Source organism: Dama dama, chromosome 15, assembly GCF_033118175.1.
Source record: "Dama dama isolate Ldn47 chromosome 15, ASM3311817v1, whole genome shotgun sequence".
Classification (NCBI taxonomy): domain Eukaryota; kingdom Metazoa; phylum Chordata; class Mammalia; order Artiodactyla; family Cervidae; genus Dama; species Dama dama.
This window is the reverse complement of record NC_083695.1, coordinates 32207105-32220367: the sequence shown is the minus strand read 5'-3', so window position 1 is coordinate 32220367 and position 13263 is coordinate 32207105. Positions and strand designations below refer to the sequence as shown.

The 13263-nt window shown below is 33.7% G+C and overlaps 1 protein-coding gene across 2 annotated transcripts in view; it reads left to right on the top strand.

Moving 5' to 3' along the window:
- P4HA1 (prolyl 4-hydroxylase subunit alpha 1) overlaps positions 1-13263 on the top strand; it is a 101608-nt gene that overhangs the window by 55703 nt on the left and 32642 nt on the right. Inside the window, exons 7-9 of one of the 2 annotated variants that reach the window (XM_061161777.1) lie at positions 2260-2453; positions 4810-4986; positions 12417-12487. In XM_061161777.1, the coding sequence (XP_061017760.1) occupies positions 2260-2453; positions 4810-4986; positions 12417-12487 (442 nt within the window). The remainder of the gene's footprint in view (positions 1-2259; positions 2454-4809; positions 4987-12416; positions 12488-13263) is intronic. The other variant, XM_061161778.1, reaches the window with a different exon arrangement.

The following is a 13263-nucleotide window of genomic DNA, read 5'->3' as shown; positions in this document are numbered from 1 at the left end:
AGTCCTAATGAGATGGATGAAACTGGAGCCCCTTATACAGAGTGAAGTAAGCCAGAAAGATAAAGAACATTACAGCATACTAACACATATATATGAAATTTAGAAAGATGGTAACGATAACCCTATATGCAAAACAGAAAAAGAGATACAGAAATACAAAACAGACTTTTGAACTCTGTGGGAGAAGGTGAGGGTGGGATATTTCAAAAGAACAGCATGTATACTATCTATGGTGAAACAGATCACCAGCCCAGGTGGGATGCATGAGACAAGTGCTCGGGCCTGGTGCACTGGGAAGACCCAGAGGAATCGGGTGGAGAGGGAGGTGGGAGGGGGGATCGGGATGGGGAATACGTGTAAATCTATGGCTGATTCATATCAATGTATGACAAAACCCACTGAAATGTTGTGAAGTAATTAGCCTCCAACTAATAAAAAAAATAAAATAAAATAAAAATATTAAAAAAAAAAAAGAAACAAATGGGGACCAGCATTGAACATTTCCTAGGCAGACAAAACCCTCCAGTCATACAAACAAAGCTCGATTTAATTTACTTTGTAAGACCGTCTCAACCTGGGTCATTTCTTGTTCATGCCCCTGGAAACTGTAAGCAAAATTTCCCAAGATTGATATGAGGCCAACCCCTGACCAATTCCCTGAAATTTAAGAAAATTCCAATATTGTCAGTTTTCTGAAAATCAGGCCATTATGGGAAATCAGTCTCTCAGTCTTTAAGTTTTGTGTTCCTCAGGGCACATGCATGAGATTTTCCATTTAATATCTTCCAGTTCCATCGGAGATTGAAATTCTTTCACAGAAATAAATAGAATGAAAATATATTTGATTGTCATATTTAAATATTAGGAAAATGTGATACGAAGATTTTACCACTAGTATTTTTAACAGGGATGTAGTGTTTCTCCAAGTATGATCCAAAGGCCAATGATCAGAATTACTTGGATGCTTATTAGAAATGAAAATTCCTTGATCTCACCCCAAACCTACTAACTTAGAATCTGTGGTGGTGGAATTGTATGCTAAAAAAAGTCATGTGGCCTTTGGTATATAATGAAGCTTTAAAACTTAAATTCTTTTTATGAATAGGTAAATATGTGTATGTTAGGAGTCAAACAATTCAAAAGGATTGATCATCTGAAATAAGCTTTTGAAATTAGCTTATTTCTTAGTTGAATGAATTGATAAATTGAGATATTCATTTAGCCCTTTCCCCCCAGTATTTTAAGTGATTTTTTTCCTCCTGACTTAAAAATACTTCATTCATTTTAGAAAAAATTTTAAAAGTAGAAAAGGATACAGAAGAGTCACCATAAACCAATCACTCAGAGATACCTACCAATTTTTTTGTTTCCTTGTAGCATACCCTCTTCTCCCCCCATTTTTCCATTTCTTTTACAAAATTAGCCTCATATTCTGTACATCACAACATATTATAATTAGTTTCTCAAAGACAAGAAGTATTTTACAAATCTAAGGCTGGATTTTTTAAAAACACTTCAATTAATGTCACAAGTGAACTTCTGTGTCCTAGTCTGTCTTCTTCATTTGTGTGTGTGTGTGTGGTGGTTTATATTTTTTTCCTCCCAGATGGGTGGAGTAGTCTTCCTTCCCCCTACTAAAAGATAGCTAAAAGTTATGACTAGCAATTCTGAGGCAGTTAGTGGATTCTGGCTTATTTGAAAATTATATTTTTAGTTTCTCTTTTCTGTCTCACTTAGAATTTTGGGACTGAAATGCACTCAGCCCTCAGAAGTAGACTGTGTTCAGCATTTATAATATTATCTGTGGTCTTTAAAGGTTACCTTTGAACTGTATACCCTGTCTTCCCCATGGTCGTTACATTTCAATCTTCGAAAAATCTTTTCTCTTGTTTAAAATAAGTTTTATCAGTAATACTTTAAAATTCATTTGACATCAAATTGATCATAGTTCCTTTGGCTGCTTAGTAACTTGTCACATGGAACATTCTCAAAGTAAAGGCAATAGTTACTACTTCGAAATAGATGGCTGATTCCATCTCCAGAACTCTCTTTATATGTGGCAACTGTACATCTTGATTTGCTTGGGGCAGTACTGATTCACACCTGTTGTTTTGATATAATTTTCATTAATGCCTCCTTGCACTCTCATAAAGCAACCTGGTTTGGAAGGTAAATTACATGTTCCTCCACTGTATCTTACGCTCATGCTTGAACGATTGTAAACTTACTCATGGACATGCTTTCTTTCTTTTGTAATAGATCCTGAACATCAGAGAGCTAACGGTAACTTAAAATACTTTGAGTATATAATGGCTAAAGAAAAAGATGCCAATAAGTCTTCAGATGACCAATCTGATCAGAAAACCACACTGAAGAAAAAAGGTGCTGCTGTGGATTACCTGCCAGAGAGACAGAAGTACGAAATGCTGTGCCGTGGGGAGGGTATCAAAATGGTAAAGTGGAAAAGCCAATTGTGTGTGTGTGAATGTGCATGTGTGTTTGTACATAGTTCTGGAGAGATTCAGAATTCTTTTAAACTTTTGTGGTAAAAATCAGATTTATTCCTAAAGTATTACATTATGTCACATCACTTCATTGTTGGTATTGCACTTTATGTGTTCCAACTTCTAGTAAAGTAGCTTTAAAATAAAACTTGTGACTCATATACCATTACATGCATTTTTGGTAATTATTACCCTTTTCATAGATTAGAAGAGGCTTTGTAAGGTGAGGGATCAGATTATTTAAGAGAAGTGATACAGTTTTGTTTTTTTTTTTTGTGATACAGTTTTTTCTTATATCTTAATGCAAAAGAGATTTCAGCAGTCTTACATAGAAATAATATACCATTCTAACTTATCCTATGAAATGATGGATTTATCTATACAGTGATATCTTGTGGTTTTGCCCCTAGTCAGCCTGGGTAAGACTGCCTAATGTAATGTTTTAGTCTCTTTAAGAAATATTAAAAATGCATAAAGACTTTAAATAGATTTTGGCTTTATAACATTTTAAAAAATACTAAAATGTGTCTGTAAATATCCCTTTGTTTATTGTATATCTATATCATATATTTATACTCAGTTTACCAGAATACTAAAAAGGTAATAGGCCAAAAATAGTACAGTTCAAGCCTTGGGATCATAGGTCTTTTGTTCAGCTTTAGGACTTTTCAGATCCTTTTTATGATGATTATGAATGTGATATACTTTGTTTCTCAACATTAATTGATCATAGAACCCTTTTTATTTTTTTATTTTTTCTTTTTTTTATTTTTTTTTTATTTATTTATTTTTATTCTGCATTTTTTTTTTATTATTATTATTATTTTTTTTTTTTTTTTCCAGTGGGTTTTGTCATACCATAGAACCCTTTTTAAAGGAGTATCATGTGGTACTAGTGTTCAGTTGAATGCTAGTGTATATAGAAGGATTTAGTGAAGTTTTGGAATAATTTTAAGTGAAAGCATTTGAATAGTGTTTAATTTTTCTCTACTACTGATAAACTCAGGCTGGGTTTTATGTTTTGATATTGATGACTTCTTGATATTTGGTGATTTACTGTTGACAGCCTAACCTCTACCAGCAAATAAGTAGATCTTATCTATGTTGACACTTTTGGTAAGTTCATGGATTCCCAGAGAACATGTTTACTTTTGTTTTGATCTAATGAGTAAATACAAATTAGACTCATGAAACATTTTTTTAAAAATTTCACATGTAAATATTTTAGTGTGTATCATTTAAAGATAAGAACTTTTAAATGACCACAATACCATTATCATGATATTTCCAGTATCGTTAGTAGTTCCATAATATCATTAAGTACCTAGTCAGTGTTCAGATTTCCAGTATTGAGTGAATATTTTTTACTGCCCTTAGAAACTCTTAAATAAGAGAGCAAAATAGAACTATAGGTATATAACAGAAGTCTGTTAATTTGCCCGTTTGTTGATGTGAAACACATGTAAACTCAGCCCAAAATCAAAGGAGCATCCTTTTTCTCAGAATAGTTAAATTGGTCTTATCATCATATAAAAGATATATTTAAAACCTTGGATTTGATTCTTCATAAATAAAGAACAAGAATAAACATATATCATTATTAGTTCTACTTCATAATATGAAATATTTGTTTAATCAAGAGAAGAATCAGCAATGGCATAACATTGGATTGGCCAAAACATCCATGTGGAGTGTTTTTTTTTTTTTGGTAAGATCTTTTTGGCCACCCCCATATTTAGTTAATATGATACATAGGTGATTGAAAAGTACATTTGTTGATTTTTGCTGACTTTAATATCTGCTACTAAAAGCACCTGGCTTCTTTAATAACTAATTTTTTCTTTTTCAGAGCTACTGATTTTCATCTTCAAAAAAAAAAATCACTTAAATTTTTTAAAATTGGGAGGCACTTGGGAAAACCTGGTTAGGTTTTTTCCTTTAAGAAACTTTCCTAGGTTCTTCCCAGTTACTTGGTGAGGTTTGGAGCAGGGCTGGTCATTCATTTCGTATTTCTATAATCATTTTATTATTTTTTTTCATATTTACAAGGCCTGAACTTTATTTTGATGAGAGAAGGGTTAAAGAGAAACCTCACCATCTCTTCCAGAAAAGAATCATTAATAAAACTTTTAAAATTCTGAAGGTCCTGTTTGATGCAGAATATTTGCAGAGTACTATTTCTTTTGCACGTTCTTCCTCAAGTACTCTGTCTATACACCAGCATGATTATTGCTTCTTCATAGGAACAAGCATTAAAAATATTATTATTCTAATATATTTACAATTTTTTAAACTTTTTGTTCAGACTCCTCGGAGACAGAAAAAACTCTTCTGTCGCTACCATGATGGAAACCGCAATCCTAAATTTATTCTGGCTCCAGCCAAACAGGAGGATGAATGGGACAAGCCTCGTATTATCCGCTTCCATGATATTATTTCTGATGCAGAAATTGAAATTGTTAAAGATCTAGCAAAACCAAGGGTAAATAATTTTTTTCTTTTTTTCTCTCCTCAATTTACTTGTGTTTCAGCTTTTCCTTTGCAAGATTATAAAAATGATAATTGACATGACAATAACCCCATAGATAGTTTTAGATAGTATTGTTGCAAACTAATGGAATTAACTAAGCTCTATTTATACCAGTTTTTCTGTTTTTGTTATCAACACATATTGCGTACCTTGTATGTAACCTTGCAACTAGGTTTTAAGCACTGAATTATGAAAATCATAGGTGATATTTTTATTGACACTTAACAGATTTGTGTTTCAGCATCTTCCTGAAAAAGTTTCTATGTACTTTGGAGCCCTGTAATCTCAGAGACTAATCAAAGGCCAACTTTTTATATATAACTTCTATAGTTTTATCTGAAATAATACTTATCTGCCTAGGTACATTATTACTTAACTGGAGGATATCATTGGGCATGAACATCTTGCTAATCTGAAATAATGACATCATAGTTTTCTGGCTTCAATCTACATCATTTATCTTAATAAGAAAGACAATTTATTATAAACACAATCCTATAAGCTTTAGTGGTTAGCATAGAAATTCATCTTTGGTGAGCAAGAATGACCTTTATGCTCTTGCCTTTTTCCCCATCAGCTTGTTCTTAAAATCTGTTTGCTCTTATTGACAGCAAAATAAAAACTATGATTATTTTCATAAAGAGGCTGTTAAATAAACACTAGAAATATTTTTGCTCACTTACTATACAGGAGCTGGAAAATTTTTCTGTAAAGGTCCAGATAGTAAATCTTTTTAGGTTTTGCAGGCTATACAGTTTGTTATAACTACTCACCTCTGGTGTTGTAATGCAAAAGCAGTCATAGAAAATACATAAATGAGTATGGCTATATTCCAGTAAAACTTTTATTTCTAGAAGCAAGTGACTGGATGAATTCGGCCCATGGCCCATAGTTTGCTGTTCCTTGTCTGGATATCTGTACTGCAGAATAAACTTGAAGTCAGAATTTTTGTTGCTGTTAAGTTTTACTGCTTTTCCAAATGGGTACTTTTTGTTTTTTTACTAAAGATTATGAGCTTCTCTGGTGGCTCAGATAGTAAAGAAGTTGCCTGCAATGCAGGAGACTCAGGTTCAACCCCTGGGCCCAGAAGATCTCCTGGAGAAGGGCATGGCAACCCACTCCAGTATTTTAAATGAAAATGGATGTTGTCCAAGGGAGCACTTATAAATCTATTAAACAGATAAAAGATAGTGAGGTCATATTGTGTCTTTTTTTTTTTTTTTTTTGGATTTTAGTCTTTTATTTGTGTCAGTAAACCAAAATTATTGTGGTAGAATATTAATTAGGAATTCATTTCAGGTTGGAGACTGTCTTATATCTCTGAGTTTGGAGACCTCAGTCTTAAAAGGGATGCCTCAATTAGATTATTTGATCAAAAAACACAATGACAATGAAAATTTTATATTCTTGTTAACCTCCGAACCATCTTTCATTTTTAGAAAAAAGTTTAAAATCATTATCTTGGCTGTCGTCTCTTTCTGTGTTTTTTTTTTTTTTTTTAAATAACATTTATGAGTTCATCAGTCTTTGTGCTCAGTCTAAGATTTTTTCACTGTTTATTTGAAATATATGAGCAAATATCTTGAAGGAAGAAAAGATTGACCTTGAAACTGATTTTTTTCTTTTTATTTTTTTATTGAAGGATAATTGCTTTATAGAATTTTGTTGTATTCTGTCAAACCTCAACATGAATCAGCCATAGGTATACATATATGCCCTCCCTTTTGAACCTCCCTCCCATCTCCCACACCATCCCACCCCTCTAGATTGATACACAGCTCCTGTTTGAGTTTCCTGAGACATACAGCAAATTCCCATTGGCTATCTATTTTACATATGGTAATGTAAGTTTCCAGGTTACTCTTTCCATACATCTCATCTTCTCCTCCCCTCTCCCCATGTTCATAAGTCTATTCTCTATGTCTGTTTCTCCATTGCTGCTCTGTAAATAAATTCTTCAGAACCTTTTTTCTAGATTCCATATATATGCATTAGAATGTGATATTTATCTTCTCTTTCTGACTCACTTCATACTGGAAAATAGGTTCTAGGTTCATTCACCTCATCAGAACTGACTCAAATGTGTTCCTTTTATGGCTGAGTAATATTCCATTGTGTATATGTACCACAACTTTATCCATTCATCTGTCGATAGACATCTAGATTGCTTCCATGTTCTGGCTATTGTAAATAGTGTTGCAGTGAACAGTGGGATACATGTGTCTTTTTCAGCTTTGGTTTCCTCAGGGTATATGCCTAAGAGTGGGATTGCTGGGTCATATGGGTGGTTTTATTCCTAGTTTTTTAAGGAATCTCCATACCGTCTTCCATAGTGGCTGTGTCAATTTACATTCCCACCAACAGTGCAAGAACATTCCCTTTTCTCCACACCCTCTCCAGCATTTATTGTTTCTAGACTTTTTGATGATGGCCATTCTGACCAGTGTGAGGTGATATCTCATTATAGTTTTGATTTGCATTTCTCTAATAATGAGTGATGTTGAACATCTTTTCATGTGTTTGTTAGCCATCTGTATGTCATCTTTGGGGAAATGTCTGTTTAGGTCTTTTTCCCACGTTTTGATTGGGTTGTTTGTTTTTCTGACATTGACTTGTATGAGCTGCTTGTATATTTTGGAAATTAATACTTCATCAGTTGTTTCATTTGCTATTATTTTCTCTTATACGGAGGGTTGTCTTTTCACCTTGCTTATAGTTTCCTTTGTTGTGCAGAAGATTTTAAGTTTAATCAGGTCCCACTTGTTTACTTTTGTTTTTATTTCCTTTCTGCTAGGAGGTGGGTCATAGAGGATCTTGCTTTGATTTATGTCATTGGGTGTTCTGCCTGTGTTTTCCTTTAAGAGTTTTATAGTTTCTGGTCTATCTTTGTGTATGGTTTTAGGAAGTGTTCTAATTTAATTCTTTTACATGTAGCTGTACTGTTTCCCCAGCACCATTTATTGAAGAGGCTGTCTTTGCCCCATTGTATATTCTTGCCTCCTTTGTCAAAAATAAGGTACCCATAGGTGCATGGGTTTATTTCTCGGATTTCTATCTTGTTCCATTGGTCTGTATTTCTGTTTTTGTGCCAGTACCTTACTGTCTTGATGACTGTAGCTTTGTAGTATAATCTGAAGTCAGGAAGATTGATTCCTCCAGCTCCATTCTTCTTTCTCAAGACTGCTTTGGCTATTCGGGGTCTTCTGTGTTTCCATATGAATTGTGAAATTTTTTGTTCTAGTTTTGTGAAAACTGTCATTGGTAATTTGATAGGGATCACATTGAATCTGTAGATTGCATTTGGTAGTATAGTCATTTTCACAATATTGATTCTTCCTACCCAGGAACATATTTATGTTTTCTTTCATCAGTGTCTTACAGTTTTCTGTGTACAGTTCTTTTGTCTCCTTAGGTAAGCTTAATTTCTCTTTCTGATTTTTCATTGTTAGTATATAGAAATGCAGGTGATTTCTGTCTATTGATTTTGTGTCCTACAACTTTGCTAAATTCACTGATTAGCTCTAGTTATTTTCTGATACTATCTTTAGCGTTTTCTATGTACAGTATCATGTCATCTGCAGACAGTGAGAGCTTTACTTCTTCTGTTCTGATCTGGATGCCTTTTATTTCTTTTTCTTCTCTAATTGCTGTACTTAGGACTTCCAGAACTATGTTGAATAATAGTGGTGAAAGTGGGCACCCTTGTCTTGTTCCTTATCTTAGGGGGAGTGATTTTAGTTTTTCACCACTGAGAATAATGTTTGCTATAGACTTATCAAATATGGCCTTTACTATGTTGAGGTGGGTTCCTTCTGTGCCCATTATTTGAAGAGTTTTAATCATAAATGGGTACTGAATTTTGTCAGAGGCTTTTTCTGAATCTATTGAGATTATCATATGGTTTTTATCTTTCAATTTGTTAATATGGTGTATCACATTGATTGATTTGCATATATTGAAGAATCCTTGCATTCCTGGAATAAACCCAACTTGATCATGGTGTATGAACTTTTGGATGTATTGCTGAATTCTCTTTGCTAAAATTTTGTTGAGGATTTTTGCATCTATATTCATCAGTGATATTGACCTGTAGTTTTCTTTTTTGTGTGTTGTCCTTGTCTGGTTTTGGTATCAGAGTGATGGTGGCCTAGTAGAATGAGTTTGGAGGTGTTCCTTCCTCTGCAATTTTTTGAAAGTTTTAGAAGGATAGGCATTAGCTCTTCTCTAAATGTTTGATAGAATTCTCCTGTGAAGCCACCTGATCCTGGGCTTTTGTTTTTTGGGAGATTTTTGATCACAGCTTCAATTTCAGTGCTTGTAATTGGATTGTTGATAATTTCTATTTCTTCTTGGTTCAGTCTTGGAAGATTGAACTTTTCTAAGAATCCATCCATTTCTTCCAGGTTATCCATTTTATTGCCATATAGTTGTTCATAATAGTCTCTTATAATCCTTTGTATTTCTACATTGTCTGTTGTAACATCTCCTTTTTTTGTTTCTAATTTTGTTGATTTGATTCTTCTCTCTTTTTTTCTTGATGAGTCTGGCTAAAGTTTTGTCAATTTTGTTTATCTTCTCAAAGAACCAGCTTTTAGTTTTTATTAATCTTTACTATTGTATCTTTCATTTCTTTTTCATTTATTTCTGCTCAGATCTTTATGATTTCTTTTCTTCTACTAATTTTGGTGTTTTTTTATTCTTTTTCCAGCCATTTTAGGTGTAAAGTTAGGTTGTTTATTTGATCTTTTTCTTATTTCTTGAGGTAGGATTGTATTGCTTTAAACTTCCCTCTTAGAACTGCTTTTGCTGCATCCCATAGGTTTTGAGTTGTCATGTTTTCATTGTCATTTGTTTTTAGAAATTTTTTTATTTCCCTTTAGATTTCTTCAGTAACCTGTTGGTTATTTAGAAGTGTGTTGTTTAATCTCCATGTGTTTGTGTTTCTTACAGTTTCTTTTTTTTGTAATTGATATCTAGTCTCTTAACATTATGGTTGGAGAAGATGCCTGATACTCTTTCAGTTTTCTTAAATTTACTGAGGTTTGATTTGTGACCCAAGATGTGGTCTATCCTGGAGAATGTTCCATGTGCACTTGAGAAGAAGGTGTATTCTTCTGCATTTGGATGGAATGTCCCAAAAGTATTGATGAGATTCATCTCATCTAATATATCATTTAAGACTTGTCTTTCCTTATTAATTTTCTGTTTTGATGACCTGTCCATTGGTGTGAGTGGGGTGTTAAAGTCTCCTGCTATTATTGTGTTACTGTCAGTTTCTCCTTTTGTGTCTGTTATTGTTTGTCTTATGTATTGAGGTGCTCCTATGTTGGGTGCATAGATATTTACAATTGTTATGTCTTTCTCTTGATCGATCCCTTGATCATTATGTAGCGTCCTTCCTTATCTCTTGTAATATTCTTTATTTTAAGGTCTATTTTGTCTGATATGAGGATTGCTACTTCGGCTTCCTTAGTAGTTTGGGGTTGATCTTGTAGATCTTTTTCCTTCTCTTGTTTTTTTGACTATTAAGTCTGTTTAACATTTGTTGTGAAGCTGGTTTGGTGGTACTGAATTCCCTTAACTTTTGCTTGTCTGGAAAGCTTTTTATTTCTCTATCAGTTTTGAATGAGATCCTTGCTGGGTACAGTAATCTTGGTTGTAGATTTTTCCCTTTCAGTACTTAAAATATACCCTGCCATTCCCTTCTGGCCTGCAGAGTTCCTGAAGCATATGGGGTTTCCTTCATATGTTACTTGTTGCTTCTCCCTTGCTGCTTTTAATATTCTTTCTTTGTGTTTAGTCTTTGTTAGCTTGATTAGTATGTGTCTTGGCATGTTTCTCCTTGAGTTTATCCTGTACGGGACTCTTTGTGCCGTTTGGACTTGATTGACTATTTCCTTTTCCATACTGGGGAAATTTTCAACTGTAATCTCTTCAAAAATTATCTCATACTCTTTCATTTTCTCTTCTTTTTCTGGGACCCCTATAATTCAAATGTTGGTGCTTTTGATACTGTCCCAGATGTCTCTGAGACTATCCTCAGTTCTTTTTGTTCTTCTTACTTTATTCCGTTCTTCAGAAGTTACTTCCTTTCTTTTATCTTCCAGCTCACTAATTCATTCTTCTGCTTCAGATATTCTTCTATTGATTCCTTCTAGAGTATTTTTAATTTCAGTAATTGTGTTGTTTGTCTCTGAATATTTATTCTTTAATTCTTCTAGGTCTTTGTTAATTGATTCTTGCATTTTCTCCATTTTGTTTTCAAGGTTTTTAATCATCTTTACTATCATTATTCTGAATTGTTTTTCAGGGAGTTTGCCTGTTTCCTTTTCATTTATTTGGACTTCTGTGTTTCTCATTTGTTCCTTCATTTGTGTAGTATTTCTCTGCCTTTTCTTTATTTTTAAACTTATTGTGTTTGAGGTCTCCTTTTCCCAGACTTCAAGGTTGAATTCTTTCTTCCTTTTGGATTCTGCCCTCCTAAGGTCAGTCCAGTGGTTTGTGTAAGCTTTATACAGGGTGAGATTTATGCTGAGTTTTTGTTTGTTTGTTTTTCCTGTGATGGGCAAGGCTGAGTGAAGTGGTAATTCTGTCTGCTGATGATTGGGTTTGTATTTTTGTTTTGTTTGTTGTTTAGATGAGGCATCCTGCACAGGGTGCTACTGGTGGTTGGGTGATGCCAGGTCTTGTATTCAGGTGGTTTCCACTGTGTGAGTTCTCACTATTTGATACTCCCTAGGGTTAGTTCTCTGGTAGTCTAGGGTCTTGGAGTCAGTGCTCCTACTCCATAGGCTCAGGGCTTGATCTTGAGTTTTGTGTGGGTCTATATATTCTTTTCATCTGATCAGGTACTCCTGTCCACTCTCAGCTGGTGTTCTGCATGCACTTCTGTGTCTGAAGGTGTATTCCTGATTTATTCATGGAGAGAGATGTACTCCACGTCCACCTACTCTGCCATCTTGTCTTCAAACTGATTTTGAACATTAGCTTTGCAAACATTTCCGTCACTGAAAAAAATTAAAGCAAAAAGTTTGTAATGAGTTATTGAATTTATATAGCCATTCTTGTAACTATAAATTTACTTCAAATTTTAGAAATTTCTTTTCTTCATTTCACATCCTGTAACCTTTCAAGGAAATTTAGTTTCCAGTCTGTTTTGTTTGTGTACCCTCCATTCATGAAAAAAAAGTTTTTTTTTAAATATAAAAAATTTAAAAATTAACTGGCTTTCAGGGTTCAACACAGGTGACTGGAAGTTTATGGAGTTATTTTCTCTTTTTAGCCTCCTTTATAAAAATCCCAGATTTCTGACTGATTGGATAAATGTGATTCCTTTTTTTTTTTGTTTTGTAATGCAACTATTTTGATGGTTGGCTTCACAGCTGAGGCGAGCCACCATTTCAAACCCAATAACAGGAGACTTGGAGACGGTACATTACAGAATTAGCAAAAGGTAAGAGATGTGTATGCTGCATATTTTGCCCTCTAATGAGTGTTTTGTACATCCTACAGGAATCATTCATTTAAGGGAAGTAGGTCATTTTCAGTCTCCAGTCAAGTCACCGCCTATTTTTAAGCATGGAAAAACTGCTTTGTGTTTCACAGGTCTTTCTCTCTAACTAGAAGTTCTGTTTTTAATATTTAATTGATCTATTATTTTTAGGGAGTTAATATACTTTTCATCTCTCTTCAGGTTAGGAATCAAATGTCCAGGAACTGGCCTAATACTTGTTTTCTTATTCCTTTTTCTTTTTTCTTGCCAAAGATGGAAAAAAAAAAAAAAGGCAGCAGCCTGGATTAATCTGGGAGTAGTCTTTGTTTATGTAGTTCTCTCATATTCATAAATATGCTGCAGTGAATTCACATCATTCTTCATGATGATTGTGTTGGCATTTGTTCATGCATCTTATAAAATAACATTGTCATTATGGAGTAATCTGTATTTCTCCTGTTGGAGTTTTTATTTTAAAAAACTTGCTGACTTAAACGTTGGCAATGGAAAGAACAGAGTTATGCTTCAGATCTCAGTCTTCCAAATGCTATTATTTATGAGCTTAGTTGCCTTTTACTTTACCAGAGAGATTTAACAACAGTTATAGCTTGGTGAGAGTTTTAAAAAATGAATTTAAAGAGACTACTAATTATTCTTTTGCCAAATAATTTGGAGAACATTAAACTTCTAGATCTGAGAAAGCACCTGTGAAACCCAGTGCTATAAATCATTTACAT